Source organism: Diadema antillarum, unplaced genomic scaffold (genome assembly GCF_040938485.1).
Source record: "Diadema antillarum isolate AM-2024a unplaced genomic scaffold, OU_Dant_1.0 seq00000503_RagTag, whole genome shotgun sequence".
Classification (NCBI taxonomy): Eukaryota; Metazoa; Echinodermata; class Echinoidea; order Diadematoida; family Diadematidae; genus Diadema; species Diadema antillarum.
Window position 1 is genome coordinate 313,345 of NW_027271460.1, and position 17,792 is coordinate 331,136.

Genomic DNA, 17,792 nt, shown 5'->3' on the forward strand with positions numbered 1-17,792 from the left:
TTCGCTGTAGGCTGTGACATGACTCAACCTAAGTACCTTGAACCAGATCACATGACCTCAACTCTTCCCTTGCAAACTCTAGACCTAATTCTTGCTCTGTTTATGCTTGAACTCTCTTCTTCCTCCTGTCTCTGTCAATTTTCAGTTTGTCACAAAGAGTCAGGATGTAAATCCATGTTATTCTGCTGTAGGTAGTGTCTTGGAGATACTTTCTCATATCTTTTGTCCAGCACAGATTGTATTAATACGTGTTTTTACTCAAAGCAGAAGTCTAAAAGAGGAATATTCCCTCTGGAAATTCAAAATTGGAACAGTCTCTTCAATGATAAGCCCATTTTAATGCCATCAATTCATACTTAAAGGACAAGTTCACCTTCATAAACATAAGGATTTAGAGAATGCAGCAATATTAGTAGAACACATCAGTGAAAGTTTAAGGAAAATTGGACAATCAATGCAAAAGTTATGAATTTTTGAAATTTTTGTGTTGGAACTGTAAAGAAAATTTGACATATTTTCACTTTTTTCCCACAACAAAAGAGCATTTGACTTGCCTCTTTCTAAAGGCAGGGGGAATGATATTACCCATAACATATGTCGGTAACAAGTCAAGGGAATGTGTACTTTTTCAAAAGATGAAATTTTGTGAAATTCTCTTTATATTTTCCGTATATTGTTGTACGCATGTGACATCTAAGTTATTCATACACTGCAGTAGTCTTCTCATCCAGCGGGTACTGCACAAAAACTTCAAAAATTCATAACTTTTGAACTGATTTTGCTGAAAACACGCATTTCCCATAGACACCTGCGCGAGTATGTGCGACTCGTCCTCAACAGGTTAAAGACAAAGATGTTGGTACCATCATACAAATTCAAGCACAGAAAATCTATCTCAAAAACCCTATACATCTTTTGATGCCAGTGAGCCATGGAACATTGTAACCCATGGAGACAACATAAGAGTAATCCATGTCCTCTAGTATCTCATATGTTTGGATCATTCATCTATGATGCAGCCTCTCTAAGCTTCTGCACAAAGTCAAGGAAATTGTGTTAATGGAAAACATAGAAGTCACAAAAATTTTACCTATTATAAAGATTCATGAAATGCACTGTATTGGATGATTTTTGAAGTTGTTTGTTGTTTTCTTTCCAACAGTCCTTCTAAGGACTGTACATGGTGAACCACAAACCTAGTGTATCTTATATACTGTATTGATCTCTTTGAATGCAAAGTAGATGATAGTTACCAGTACCATACCACTGACTTCAAAGTCATGTAATAAAGGATGGTCAATAGGGATTTTGACATAAGAATCAGCGTTCTAAAAATGTGTTTTACAATTTCACTGGAATTTCATACCTCTGTTCTTTGTGCATCATAATTTTCTGTTGTAAATGTTTCATCCCTTTAAGTGTAACCCTACTCACTTCTGCCATCTTCCAATGGATTCGAGCATAATGGAGCAAACAAGAATGTGGCAAAGAAGTTCGATATTGTTTCCATCAACAGCATGAAAGGAGTGCCTCCCTGTCACAATTCACCCCAGGTGTAAATTCTGTTCAGGAAACGTGCGTGAATGGATACGTGCATGGGAGGAACATAGGAGGGTGAAATGGCCTCATACATTACCAGTCTGCCTTCTCCTCCTACTTCTCCTTGTCTTGGAGGGAGGGAGGGGGTTGGAAGGGGCAAAATGTCATAGGGCACATGTTGGAATGCGCTAAGCCCTGTAAAGAAGGGGGCAACACTACGCGATGAAATTCGGCCACCAATCCACGGTCTGTTAGTATTCAAATGTGATGCTCAGGGGATCTAGGGCGAGTATCTAACGCAACAAAATGAAGGAATGAAAAAGTTTCGGGTGAAAATAACCAGGAAAAAAGGTATGTATATGTTCTCTGGCTTGTGCACCTGTGCTGGTATTTGTCTATTTTTTGTTTGGTGAGGAAATTTACTCAAAGAGTCTTTGCCATTTAATCATTCCTTTTGGCATATTCCTAGTGCGGTCTATAATGGCAGCAGGACTTACATGAGAGATTTAGTGCCCATTCAACTTTTAACTGCACTCTGTAATTACCCATTTTTTTATTTATGAGCACCATCAATCAAAGTAGACTTCAAAATTACTCTTTTGTCAACCTATGTGTGGACAGGTCTTGAAATATGAAAAAAAAAATACTACTTGAACTTGCCTATATCATAGTACCTTTCAATCCCACTGATACAGTCCTAGTATGTAGAGGACTGTATGGGATCTGTTCCCCTGGTTTGATAATAATCCTTCACTGATTATACCATTCTTCTTCTTGTTCTTCTTCTTTTTTTGAGTGAAAGTACCAAAGAAGCTTATTTTCATTCACATTATATTTATGGTCAGCTTCCCTGTTTGTTTGATTTTTGTCTTGTTTTGATTGGTAAGAAATAGAAGGATATGCCCGTCTTTGACTCTATTCATTTCAAGAGTCTGTTTGTCCATATGTTCTGATGGTGTTTAGTGCCATATTCATAGACGTGTCCATTTTCTTCTACCAATGATTCATATAAGATATTTACTTCCTGTGTCCCTTGACAGCGACTTTCAGCCACATACCCGACATATTTCTCTTCTTCCAAGAATGTTGTGTATTATTGGAACCCAGTGAGAAATCTGCATGCCTGCAATCAAACCATTAGGGATGAAGGGAAAAGGCTCGCTCCAATCTCTATCCCCTGTGGGGGAATTACAGTCCTTATGTAGTCTTCTTGTATACATGCTGGGAAGTTATTTAGAAAGTCAAACAGTTTCTCTTGATCATCAAAGCAGTAAAACTTGCTGTTTGAACTATCCATTGCAGTGTAATAGTATGGTCCTTCATAATATTTTTGAATAAGTTTTGATGCCTAGTCCCTTGTAATGGAGCTTTGTGATATATATTTTGCCTGAATTAAATGAATAGTGCTATTGAATGGACATGGGTTCAGTTTCATAATCACAAATGTAAAACTTTTGGGAGTCTTTGTGGTTACTATAAAGTTTATAGTGCTTAACTCATCATTAGCCTCACCTGTGAGACCTCTGACTGTTTGAATACTTTCTTGTTCTCTCAGGGAAACAAAATAAGAGCAGATTTTTCCATATTCTCAAGAGCTTGTTAGGAGGAAATACAAGTGAACTAATCTAAATGAAAAACTTGAAGAACCTTTTGTGATGGAAGTAAAATCACTAAACTGTGCTATTATTCTCTTTCATACTGATTTGAATGGAAATATTATATTGTGTCTGTATCAAAAACTTGTTTTATGTATAGAAAACCAACTGAAGCAAACAGCAAACAACCAGCAGGTGAATGATTGACATAATACTTTTTGCAATTCAAACATTATCAATATGTCCATTAAATTACCCTTATACTTTTTGTAATTCAAACATTATCAATCGGTCCATCATACTGTAAAACGAGGAATTTTCGCGTGCATTTTAATTTCGCGAATTTTGCGAGCGCCAAGATTCGCGAAATTAAAATGCACGCGAAAGTTCTTGTCTACACTATATGCATTGAATGCCAGTGGCAATTCGCGAAAATTTCATGCCGCAAAAAAGGCCGTCGGCACCAATTCGCGAAAAATTCATCTTCAGCATCTGAAATTATTTTGTTTTAACTTTTCTCATAAAACTTGAGGATTTATCATGTTTATTCTGCAATTTAGAACAAACTTTGGGTAATAATGTCTCCAAACTGGACTGGAGTTTTTATTTGATGTGATGAAACTAATTGTAATATTTTACAATCATTTCTTTCATATCATAGCTTGAATAAAGTGGAAAAATGTTGTCCAACTATTAGCAATAAAAGATGTTCGATTCCAATGCAAGGTTATATATTTGCTAGTGGAATACATTACATGCACTGTCAAGATCACATTTAACTGTCATCCTATATACAGTGAGAGTGAGAGAAAAAAAGATGATCTCATTTCTGCCATCAGTGTGCATAACTCATGAGTCATAATTTGTCCACAAGGTTATCAAACCCTGTCTGATTCCTTTTGAAATGTCAACAATGTGGAGTGAAGGTCTGAGAGTTAAGTGGTTTTGACAGCTGATGGTTGGTGCATACTGTCATCAAGATTGGACAGAGGTAGAAGGTAAAGGGCAGATCTACCAAGTATTAGGAGAAGTTAGAAAAACAGGGATGGGGAGCTTGTAATATTTTGCTGTAATCTGTAGGTCCACTTGTTTAGGGTCAACTGCAGGGTCAGTGGTCAGTTAACTTTACTGGACTATGTTGTAGGCCAGATGAAAGTCATGTGCTACTCTTCTTAATAACAAACAATATTTTATGGCGCATTACAAATGTGAAAGGATACTTTAAAAAAAAGAAAAATGTTCCCTTTACTAAAAAATGAAGATTTTAAAAAAAAATTCAGAACATCTTTATTTATTTATTTATTTATTTATTTATTTATTTATTTATTTATTTATTTATTTATTCATTATTATTATTATTATTTTTTTTTTTGGGGGGGGGGGGAGGGGTAATGCTGTCATGACTGAGAATTCTTTTATGTGATCCTCATCACAGGCTCACACAGGGATGTCAACCTCTGGGACATGGCACCCCTTACTAGGGAAATGGCTGTGGCCGGTTTCAAAATATAGGCTCCTGACCAACCCCCCTTCCTTCCTTCCTCATATTCTCTCTGATTCTTAACCATGTCTGCCTCCTGAAGATGATAGCACATCACTTACTCAGATAGCTGGCATTTCACATGCTGAGTTAATTTCATAGCTGGGTACATTCACAGCCTTTCTGCATCAGTGGGATTCCTAAAGAATATATAGGAGATGATTGCCATGGGTGTCCATATTTAGGAGCTTTAAGGACAACCTCCGGAGCAGGTTAATTACTTTCTCCATGTTCTGTGTTTTCTTTAATCATCTTCCTTGCCTTCCTTTAATCTCATTGGTCAGTCAGCTTGTATAAGATGCCAATTTTTGTTTTTGGACCCAGGTTATGTCAAGATTAATTCATGTTGATTTCTCCTACAAATGACATTTGTTGTGGATACCAGAACCAATTGAAAATAAGCTCACAATGTGATATGAAAAAAGCAAAGGTGCATGTCACGTCATTTTACCATTTTAATGCTTCGGACACCAAGAATCTTTTGGTTCACATAACATATTACAAGTTTCAAAAACATTGTTTATACAGTTCAACCAGAGAAAGATTTTGAGAGAGATAATTAACAGGTTTGATTTGTGAAGTGAACAAATACCAAAACACATCACTGTCAAATACCAGATGTGTTTTGTGTCTGTATACAGTTTTCACATAGGGTAACTTAAATATGTAAAGTTGCTCAATAATGATACAAAGCTTTCATTATTTACACACTGCAAAAAGTCCGATGTTAAATAGTGAACACCGAGCTGGTGTTAAATTTTCGGTGCTCATTTATGGTGTTAAATTAACACCTCGGGGTGTCATTTCCAAATTTTAAACTGTTTTTTGAAGAGTTTCTTAGTAACTGCACTTCTTATTGATTTTTAATTTAAACAAGACGATCAAGAATTTTACATCAAAATACTAGATTTTTGAAAAAATGTGAAAATAAATTTACACCAAAGTAACACCAGCTGGTGTGGTCTCTTATTGAAGCTGGACGGGTGTTAAACCACTGATATTAATACCAACAAATATCAAATCAACACCATGTGGTGTCATTTTTGAATTAACACCAGTACAGTGTCAAATTAACACCACGAAGTGTCAGGTGAACACTTTTCAACACCATCACAGTGCATTTTCAACACCTGTGGGTGTGGTCCTTTATTGAAGTTTGATCGGTGTTAGATTTAACACCCGTGGTGTTAAATCTAACACCGATGTTTTTACAGTGTACTTTCATTCTCCATAAGGATGATTGAGGGGAGCCTACTTGTTAAAGGGAAGGTAAACCCAAAGAACAATGTGGATTGAGTGAAAGCAGCAACATTAGTAGAACACATCAGTGAAAGTTTGAGGAAAATCGGACAAGCGATGCAAAAGTTATGAATTTTTAAAGTTTTGGTGTTGGAACCGCTGGATGAGGAGACTACTAGAGGATATGACGTATGAGTGGACAACAATACAAAGAAAATATAAAGGAAATTCAACAAAAATTCACTTTTCTAGAATTATGAAAGAGCAATGGACCAACCGCTTTCAGAAAGCAGGGGGAATAATTGCTACCCTTAACATATGTCAATATCAAGTTGATGGAATTTGTAATTTTCATGAAAAATGGATTTTTGCAGAATTTTCTTTATATTTTCTTGGTATTGTTGTCCACTCATACGTCATTACCTCTAGTAGTCTCCTCATCCAGCGGTCCCAACATCAAAACTTTAAAAATTCATAACTTTTGCATCGATTGTCCGATTTTCTTCAAACTTTCACTGATGTGTTCTACTAATGTTGCTGCTTTCACTCAACTCACATTGCTCTTGGGGTTTATCTTCCCTTTAACCCCGTAGCAGCCAGACCTCTTCACACACCCCCATAGATGTGTACATCTTCTCAAAAAGAATCATTCAAACTGTATCTTAATCCATAAACAGGAATCGATCATGACGCTTACCTTGCCACATCAGCAGTGAACTTTTTAGGCAAGTTCCATACAAGTTGCTGTCATTTACCTATCTTTGAGTATGTATCATTAAATCTTCTGGATTTCCACAACTGGCCTCCTTTGTTGCTCTTTTTTTAAATACATTTCTAAGAGATTTGGAAGGGGAATTGGATGAATACAAACTGATGATCTCCTTGCCTGCAATATTCAGTAGAATATGTTGGTTTAGGGGTAAAAGATATATGTTGGTTTAGGGGTAAAAGATATATGTTGGTTTAGGGGTAAAAGATATATGTTGGTTTAGGGGTAAAAGATATATGTTGGTTTAGGGGTAAAAGATATATGTTGGTTTAGGGGTAAAAGATATATGTTCCCTCTTTGTTTGGTTTCCTCCCCAATTTTGAATCTCTCTGCATTCGTTCTCACCTTGTATGGACTTTAGACATAATATGAGAATGCATTGATTTTAGATTTCATTGTGATGTCATAGGGCAACAACTTCTCATTGAAACCTGAACCTATCTCTTATCATTTTCTTCTTCCTGATATATTTCAAAAAGTATGCTTGTATCAAGTATCCATTTTGTATTGTAAACTTGAATGAAGCAATAAAGATGAGATTCATGACCAACTATGCGAGAATGTTATGAAAACACTCTCATTAGGTGTTGTGAATTGTTTTGTTGACACTTATTAAACCCATAACATAGCAATCTCCTAACAATGAATGATTTAGCTGCCTATGGCTTGGAGACAAAACAGAGGTAAAAGAATCTACATCAAGGTAGGAGCAGGTTGGTACCTCCAAGGAACACCTCTGGGAGTGATTAAGAAAGCCTACACCAGTTGACCTCCCTTCAACTCTCCTTCCAAACCTCCCTGGATTTCCTCTCTATTTTGTCTCAACCTGTCATGTAGTATCTGTAGAGGGAGTGTCAAGTGTGAGCGCAAACATCTTATGTTTTTGGCAGTGAAACATGAGAGCATCTAAACCCCATTCTATTCTCTCTAGACATTCCCTTGACACAATCATTAAAGTCTGACCACCAAACTTACATGACTGTGAATGAACTGTTGTGACATTTTTATTGTGTGATTTCTTCTGGTTAGTAAAGCTGTAATCAGTCATTGTACAACTCCTTTCCCTTATTGTTTGGAAATGTTTTCTACAACCATAAAATTCCTGAATGGAGGTATATTGGATAAGAGTATTTTGTTTTAGGATGAAAAAACTACATCTGTATTTCAGAGAGGTTTTTTTTTGTAGTGGGATGGGAGTAAAACAGCAGTCTTACTTATTCTTGAACAGGTCACTTGAACCTTTGTTTCATCTTTCATGGTATATGTAAAGTAAAGATTGACCAAATTATTCTCAGTATGAAGCAACACTTATAGGTACATATTAGCTGAATTATCTGAATTCTGTTATAAACCAGCACATAGTAATTACATAGATGTGGCATGATAATCTGCCCTATAAATGGCATTGTTTCCACACATTTCCATTTATTTGAGGAAAATGTGGTGATATTGGAAACTGCCAAGTTTTTGACAAAGGAACAAATGCAAAATAAGCCTGCATCATTTAAAGATTTAGATTCAATTGAAATTTTTATGATCCTTTCCTGTAGCATTCATATTGAAAATTTGACTTTATAGCATTACAACAATCGTGCTTATAACTTCCTCAGTAAAACTGTTTGCCATGATGATATATTCATGCTTGAATGCAAGCATACAGGCACCATACCAATGACTGATAGCTTGCCTTTATCAATTCAAACATTCAATACTTTGACTGATTGAGGAAAAATGTGCATAATTTGATATCACATACTTTAACATTACCAGGATTCCACATGGATTGAGAGGCGGCTGTCGTTGGTAAAGAGAAGAAGGGGCAGAATTGCGCAGCAGATTTGGTAAATTCTTCAGGTTCCAGGAGGAATGCCCATCCTCCCCCCATTCATCATTCACATCAAGTTTCAGACAGTCCCCAAGCACTAGTCCTACCCATCTCACATCCCTCTCATTTCTTAGCCTACGTTCCAGTCTACTCTGTGTTTTCTCCTTGAATTTTCTGCAGTGAGCTGGTGGCATACAAAGAATATTTGCAATACAGTTCATTGATCCATTTCATATTGCTTTACAGTAAAACTGTATTATCCCATTTGACTCCTTATAAGGTTTAAAATACCAAACTTACCACATTGTGAGTTGGGTGAAAGTGAAAAGGAAACCAAGCAGTCGCATTAAGAGTGCATGACATACAGACTGTGGATAGGAAATTCGTCCAGAACAGGACAGTATTTATTCCTGCCTACTGCTATACATGTAATTAAGGAACAAATATGATCAATTTTCAGTACTTGATCATATCTTGATATATTCACGGCTGAAGGAGCAACACAATGTGTGATCTGTATCTTACAACCGGTGTTTTCACTGTGTATTATATGTAATGTTTGTGATGGGAGATAAATCACATCTTGTCTTGGAAGTGAGGCTATGTTGCTATATTGGTGCATCTTAGTAATGTCTCCCCTGATTGTCTACTGAATGAAGAGTGGAAAGATCATGTGTTGTTGTGTTATGTCTGCCAATGTGCGTGCCATGAAGATCGTACTCATGCAATGAGAGCCTGGATGCTTATGTGATGATTTCTTCTGCCCAGCGGAGGTAGAGTCAAATTTGATGTAAGGAATCTTGTGTGACTGCATTCACTTGGTAAGTGAAGCCTTGTCAGGCCAATGCATTCCCTATGAGCTCTTGCCTTTTTCTCTAGTAAACATACTCCAGACTTTCTCCCCACCTGTGCCTGTATCACCTTTCTCATGGTCTCATTTCCATATGAAATGAACATAGTGCTGAATACCATTTGTAGGTGACATTTCCAGTTCTGAATCCCCACGTTCTATGCATGTGTTCTGGATGACACCTTTTTTAGATTTTTTTTTTTTACACCCCCTTTCTCTGTTGGAGTGGTTTTCCCTCATACTTTGGAGAAAAAATGAAAGGAGATTTGTGCCAAACTCATGAAATTGTTAGATATAGATTAGTTTCAAGAAGATTATTCTAAAGCTTATATCATTCACATTTTATCTACTTTCGATTTGAAACATTCATTTATAGATGCTCGTCAAGAATAATGATTTTTGTGAAGTAGAGTTTGTTGAATATGTGAGGTACTTACTGTAGGAATGCAATTTATTAATATTTGATCATTCCTCTGTGGGTATAATTAAATTAATCCATGAGATGAATTAACTCACAAAATATGTTTGTACATCCACTGAAAAAGGTGCAAAGAAATTGATGGGCATATTCTTAGTCACTAAAATGTAATGATTCCCTCAGAAAGTTCCTTTAGGAATATGACATTGTGCCCTGATTAAAGTATGCCAACATTTTAACTTGCTTTTAGAGTGTGAAAGTGTGCCACTTTAAAGGGTGAACATGGAAGTCAGACCTGAGTTTCACACCCAAACATCACACAGAAGGCAGAGGAATGGTTTTACAGGTCACTGCTGCAAGCTGTTTTCTTTGTATTTGCCAAGATCAGCGATCAAATTCATTTTGACCCACTTGGAGGCAAGCTACTACTTCTTGAGATGGTCTTACTAGCTCCTTCCATCATTTCTCATCGCTCCATAGAAGGTGGAATGCAGCGAGGATAATATAAACGCTGGGTGAGAGACTTTGCCATCATGGCGTGCGTAAGATAAGATGCAGACATTTCCTTAGACCGATATAAAGTTTCAAGCCCCTATGGGCATGTATACAGGGTTCCTGGCACAAGGCCCCTCCCCAGCTCCCTCCATGTGTACTTACAAGGGACTCATTCTCACAACCCCACCCCTTTCTATCTCCCTTCCCCCTGCTCTCATCTATATTGCATCTTAACTCTCTAAATCCCACTGCCCTAAATGCCCATTGCTATTGCACATTATAGTCTTGCCTTAGTAGTGATAGGGTTAATCATTTCCACGTATTATATGGTAACACCCCCCCCCCCCTTCTGTCTCTCTTCTCACTCAGTTTCAACTTTGTCATTCACTCTTTAAGAGGCATTTCAACACATGAAATATCAATTAATACAACCTCTTTCCTCTTCCTGCTTTGGTGTTTAGTTCCTGTGTCCAATATTCTATTTCTAGAGGTCCTCTTCAGTGCCATACCAATTCCAAGTTTCATGACTTGTCAAACTGAATCGAGTATGTTTCAACATTTATGCATGATTTTTTTTTTTTTGCCCTTTTCTATCTTCAGCAAACTATAACATGCAAGAAAAAGGAAGGAAAGTGTCCATCTATTCCTGTATAATTGTTTTGGTGATGAATGCAGGTAATAGATAGTAGATTTAATTGAGATAACTTATGAAGATGTTGAAAAATTCAGTGCATAAGAGGGTGGTAGGTGGGATGTTTTGAATCAGGTTGTCTTAAAACAAACTGGTAACTCAGGTTTGACCTGTGATGATACTGTTTTTTTTTGTTTTTTTTTTCATCCCTGCAGAGGTTAGTTTCAATGTAGTTAAATGCACAAAAGCCACAATATGCTCATAGTGAATGGTGTAAGAGGGAGGCTTACAATACTTACATGTACAAACTTCTATTCATGACAGCGTTTATTGATGTCATTTTAAACATGCTGTTATGTGCTAAATTCATTTATTGGAATGTAACTTTGCTTAATGACAAGGCCTTATGGTTCAAAAAGATGCTTTGAATTCTGTAACATTTAAAGGAAGAGCTATATTTTAGAAAATTATAGAATACATGTATATTTTATATAAATATCACCTCCAGATTTATTTCTGGACTAATGGTCTAGCTCAAATGTAAAGATTCCACATTGTAGGCTTGTGTAGAGTGTGGAGCTATTTTGACATCAAGTGGCCGATTCCCTTCGTCCTGGTTGTCTATGAAATCTCACGCCTTCTGTCATGTGTGACATTACTCCATAGAAGCCGTCACTGCACACCATGCATGGCCTGGGGCTATTGACCAGCCAACAATGTACATACATCTCAGTTCTGACTCTCCTTAGGTGCAATCTAAACATCCAAGCAGGAATTTCTAGCTCTTTTCCTCCTTCAATGCCTGCAGCTCTTTTCATTCATCCTATTTCATTTCAGAGGTTAATGTAATGGTCCCCTTTTCTGTTATCAACTGAAAAGGGGAATTTCATCACTCTCACCATAAACCACCCCTCCCCCCACAATCCATCCTTGGTGTCAAATTATGTTTCTAATGTCACTGATACCTACCACCCTTGTTGCGCATAAACGTAACATTTCTGAGATCAATTTACATACTACCCCATTGTTGCTGCATTCTGTTGATACTGGTGTGTCTGTTGTGACAAGAACTGTGAAAATATGTGAAATTCTGAGCACTATTACACACAAATCAAATCAAGATCAAATCTGATACCAAGATCCAATAATTATAATATATCTGAACCTCTGATGCAGACATCAATTTGTAGGGACTCTTGTTTCTGTAATTTTTGTGAGCTGTCAATTTACTGTATTAGATACGTTTAAGAATCGTTCCTCACTGATATCCAGTTGAAACTAATATCATAATAAATCTGATTTTCTTTCTATCTTTTAAGAAGAGGTTGAAATTCCTAATGTAAGTCATTTGCAGATTGATATGTTAATTGTCAAAAATGACAAATAATGCATCTTTTCGAATATGTTCCCATGTGAATGATGAATCGATGATATACTTTAAAAAGTTATTGTACTTATATTGTAAGTTCATAATGCTACTCAGGTAAATATATTTTACTGGACATATAAAAAAGTACGAGCAAAACCTGTTTTCCACATGACTGTGGAACAACTAGGATTCTCACCAAATATGAATCAATGTGAAGGAGGCACACAGCCTGATAGTCCCATGGCAACAGTGGTCCTTGGATGACACCTCCTACCATTTTCCTTGTCCTGAAACCACTAATGTTAGTGGAGCAGTACTTTCAAAAGGAGAACCAGTCATATAGTCTGCAATTACAGTAAATCTGTACCAGATGTATACTATTTATTACTTGTTTCATTTCAGCCCTAAGCTTTGTTCATCCTTGAAAACAGCTATCATTGATAAAGCATTCATTTTTCAGTCAAGTAATAGACATGATGGTCATCTCAAACCAACTGTCTTTAGCTTGGACACACATTCGCTTTGAAACTTTAAACTCATTAGAATTAATCACCAATACCTCTCAAACAAAGTGAGAGCACACTATGTGTGCACATTGTTCAACTGTTCTGTCTTTGTCAGTACTTTCTTTCTTGCCCGGACAGCCTGTCGGCTACATCTCAACCGATTTTTGCCCAAACTGTATGATGTAGCTGATGTGCCTCTCATACTACTTTATGGTAAGTTATGTAAACAGAGTGGGACTATTTAGAGATAAGTTGTATAAAGCCTAGATATTGTAACCTTAAAAAGAAGATTATTGATTTTAAAATTCCGATAGTGATATTTGTAGACTATATCAGCTTTCCATCTTTTAATATAGGTCACATACTTACTCAAAGGTCACTGGTGTTGACACTGTCAAGGCACCAGATATGAAACTAGAATGCTGGGGGTAGAGAGATAATGTATTCTATTCCATTATTGATTATGTACTTTTCTCTGCTGTCCAGCTCTCATAACTCAAATCTAGATGTATATTTTATTAGCTCTTAGTTCAGATAACAACTGATATGCCAACACAAGTGTAAGTATGATAAAGGGCCTGTGTTGCTATTGCATGTACATCTCAAATCAAGTGAGTTGATGATGGAATGCCCTCCTTATCTCAGTTGTTTAAAGTTCAAAGAGGTGTCAAGAAGTGCGAAGACTAGTAATCATATAAAGTCTTTCAAAGTTCATAAGATGTCAAGTCAATTAATTCTAGTTGGCATTAGATGAAAATTCTCCTTTGAAGTGAAAATTCCATTCTTTGTTCCAGTTAAAGACTTTATGAAATGAAGTAAAATCAAACACAGATTGGTAGACACTTCATGGCATATGGAACATTACTGGTGAAGATGTTGAACATCAGAGAGTCACAAGTTTTCATGGTTCAGTGATATTTAGTTTTAACCATATACCAATATTCAAATTAGATGAGACAATGATGTCAATGCCCACAATTCTTATATTAACCTGCACACAGTTAACTAATTTATAGAACCATAGAAATCTTTCATTCATGTAATTTTCTTACTTTACATTTGATTTTTATGAAACATCTCTGCCTTTCTGTTTGTTGGATTATCTCAGTTTACCAAAGGCCACCTTATACATGGGTTGGCATTTCATATTCCACAAACCAATTACCTGTTCACCTGTCCAAATTCAGAAGTGAATGTACACTGGTTTTACTTTGAATAGTAGTGTGGAAATTAACAACCAATATTTTGTACTCACAGGATATTTCAACTTACCACCATATTATTCATCCCCTCTTTCCTCATGCCATTCCTCAATTTACACAGGCATCAATTAGTCAACAGACCTATAACTACACGCCATTATTTCACATCTGGTTAGGAAGTAGCATTCAAATATGCCAGATAATGAACAAATGATTGGTTTCTGACGTGAAAGATACAAATTACTATTTCCCCCTACCGCAATACCATTCATTGAAAATGCGTGTAAGCGGCAGTGTGGCTGCCATATGTAAAACTCCTACACTCTCCTCCCAGACAAACAGCTGTGTTTATTCCATATTTATATCCCCCACGCTGTGAGAAAATGGGAAAAAAATCTCCAGCTGCTTGAGTAATAATGCTTACTTTCATCACCCGAATCCTACGAACTGTTTTTTCTTCTATTTTTCCTCCTCCCACTTCGAACTTTCCTCTACAGTGTAGTGACAGCTCATTAATTCTACCCTTTTTGTGGTAATTTGCATTAACATATGAGCCTCGTCAGTAGGCATTTGGCAACAAGCAGAGCTATAGCAAACGAGGCGTCAGTCCACAGTTTTACCGAGTGAACGTCTGCATCCAGCAGTCGTCGTATTAGAGCTGTTTCATTTAACACAAGTTTGCTCAGAGTTTTCAAGAAGAAGGTGGAGAAGTTCTCCTCATCTGGTAGAGGAGGAGTATGCATAGGTGAATGAGGACCACTTCTAGACTGATTTTTCCCTCAGAAGAACCCAATATTGGACTACTCAAGGAAATGGATAAGTGACTCTTGAAGCACTACAAGTAGCTATACTGAATATATATACAGCTGGGAGAATATCTACCTCCATTTCTTGAGGACAATCTAACTGCACCTCATTCCTGTGGATTATTACGTAGCACAGCTGAGTGGCTTTCTCTCCACTGCTGAGGTACATTTCATCTTGCTGTATAGAAACAGGTAACTGCATTTTTTCCTTGTGTTTTTTTTTTGTATTTCTGTTTTTAGTGAAAACTAACATTTGCCATGAAACAAAGCACATATCATACCTGTGAAAATATGATTTAGTGTTCACATAATGTTGATCTTACCTGGCCCAGTGCAAAAAACAACAACAACAACAAAAACAAACACAAAACCCAAAACAAAACAAAAACAAACTCCACGGAAATATTCACTTGTTATTATAAGCAGTATAGGACAGAGCTCAATGATTGCAAGACAGACTTTGAAAAACAGTTCACATGCATAATTATTTATTGAGTGGTATCCATAGCTACAACATCATGTCCTCAGTCATGTATTGTAAATGTTTAAAGATAAAAATCATTTTCAATTTAGAAATGCACAAAATTCATATCTGGAAAGCATACCGGACACTGTCCTTATTCTTTGCAGATTTCAAAAGAAGTGAACTTCATGAAACAAGTTGATACAAACTTAAGTGACTTTTACTGATGATAGAGAAAACTGTGCACAGATGTGAGGAAAAGAAAGGAATAGAAAATGGGATAGAAAGTATCTTTCATTTGTGGATTCCTATCGAGTTGTCCCTGTCTTTCAGCAAGGAGCTTGGCTAACGAGTTTGAAAGAGTGGATGTTAAGCCACAGCACTTGACCTCCGCTGGACTTTCGGAAGAAGGAAGAGGTGTGGATAACAAGGGTGTGGATGACAAACCTACACTCAGGAAAAAAAAAGGAAGAAATTCACTTTCTCTGTCCCTGACCCTCAAGTCTTCTCTTCACATAACAGCCTGATAAGACATTAGACTGTCAATGGTCAGACCAGTTATAGTAAAAACATCAGATGAGTCTCAACTCCTGGGGCTGTGAGTTCAAGACAATACTTTACCAGATTTATTTTATGTGGGTTAGTTGCATGACAAGACATCCTGCCTTTCTTTTGTGATTTTTTATCAAGTTTTCTTTTTCTATCAGAGTCTTCTCGATCATCTAAGGCCGTGTTTATGCTTCCCCTTTTCGGGCCAGGATCAGCGTTTTGATACGCGTTTAGTTCAAAACGCGGTTGCGTCCTTGCTCATTTTGATGTAAAACTTCGTTTCAAAACGCACAAAATAGTGCGTTTACGATCGGCGTTCGTACAGAAACGCTGTTCGAGGGGAAGCATAAACGCAACTCACATCACAAACGCGTTTAAATGACGTCATCTCCATCGCCTTTCCAGTTCACTTGAAATTCGCGCGCCAGGCCAGCCGACCTTGTACTGTGCTGCAAGTGCTGATCCCTTGAGCTCCCTGTTGGTACATTACTGTAGGCCTACATGGTGACAGAGTTAATGCATGAAGAGCTCACTATTATATCATATTACATTCCGATTTTGTCCACAATTTGTAGATGAAATAAATACTCGTATTTCCTATCATTGTCTACAGTTCATGTACGTGTGTATTAGGTGCATTAGTAAAGCAATCGAGATTTTATTAGACATGCATGAACAATACACACACACAGGCCAGAACTTCCAAAAAAGCGCGCGCCCCAATTTGACCTGCCTCTGCTGAGGTCAGCAAAGCAATCGCAAATGCTCTTTCCGAGACTCGAAGAAAGTGAGCATAAACAGTGCTCCCGTGAATGGCGTTTTGAATCAGCGTTTTGAATCAGCGTTTCAAAACGCTGATTCTGCCTTTGCAAATTGAGCATAAACACACCCTAATTGTCTTCATTCCTTCTCCACTGTATTCTTACATTTACCATCATCTCTCTCATATTCTCTTCTTATTCTTCATCTTCCTTTTTCCTTTGTCTTCTCTTAAATGTCCATGTCATCCTGACCTTTTTTTTGTGTGTTCTTGATTTGTGCCAAGTGTTTATCACATCGATACTCTAAATATGTTCGTAGCAAATTTCATAACCTGCTTACTCTCCTGTTTCCATGATGTATTTCATGATCAGCCTCAGTGTACATGAATGTTGCATTTTTCAGGGATTCATGAAATAGCTTTTGGTCTCACAGTATGACTGCGTGTTCAATGTCAAGATGACAAGGTCTTGGCAGGAACCCCAGAGAGGAGATATTTTCCCATGTTTGTCACTACAGACGATTATCATCTGAGAAATATCTAGAACCATCAATCATCCTAGTGTATATTTTAATATGACACATTTACGTTTGAATGTAAACTGTCCCATCTGCTGACTCCACAGTGTGCTGCTTGGGCTGATTAGCTGACAGTCACAACTTCCCATCGTGACTATAGTTTTCCCGTGCAGCCCACAGGCATTATTCCTCGTATGCGCTATAGTACTACAAATCCTCTTCAATGGAAGGTATTCCTATCACCATGGAAACAGCTTATTCTGATGTAACACAAAATTATGAACCAATATTCAAACAAATGCCATAGAAGAACTCTCATGAAGACAAACTAGACCTCGGGGGGGGGGGGGGGAATCATCAATCATTGATGTTTTTGTTTTATCATTTTTCTTTTTTATTGGGGGGGGGGGGGGAGCATTCAGCCATCAAATGGTATTTACCAGAAGAAACATTTTCCTTGAGAGCTAAAGGATAAGTTTGCCATGTATTCATGCATGTGAGTCTTTATGTGCCTTCTTAAAGGACAAGTTCACCTTCATAAACATAAGGATTGAGAGAATGTAGCAATATTAGTAGAACACATCATTGAAAGTTTGAGGAAAATCAGACAATCCATTCAAAAGTTATGAATTTTTGAAGTTTTTGTGCAGTACCCGCTGGATGAGAAGACTACTGCAGTGTATGAATAACTTAGATGTCACATGCGTACAACAATATA

General features: G+C 37.1%; 1 protein-coding gene across 1 annotated transcript in view; it reads left to right on the forward strand.

The window, feature by feature from the left end:
* Positions 1–1,588: 1,588 nt before the first annotated feature.
* The window catches only part of LOC139733915 (uncharacterized), a 142,022-nt gene continuing 125,818 nt past the window's right edge, over positions 1,589–17,792 (forward strand). Inside the window, exon 1 of the mRNA XM_071644728.1 lies at positions 1,589–1,890. Within this exon, the coding sequence (XP_071500829.1) occupies positions 1,854–1,890 (37 nt within the window). The 5' untranslated portion in view covers positions 1,589–1,853. The remainder of the gene's footprint in view (positions 1,891–17,792) is intronic.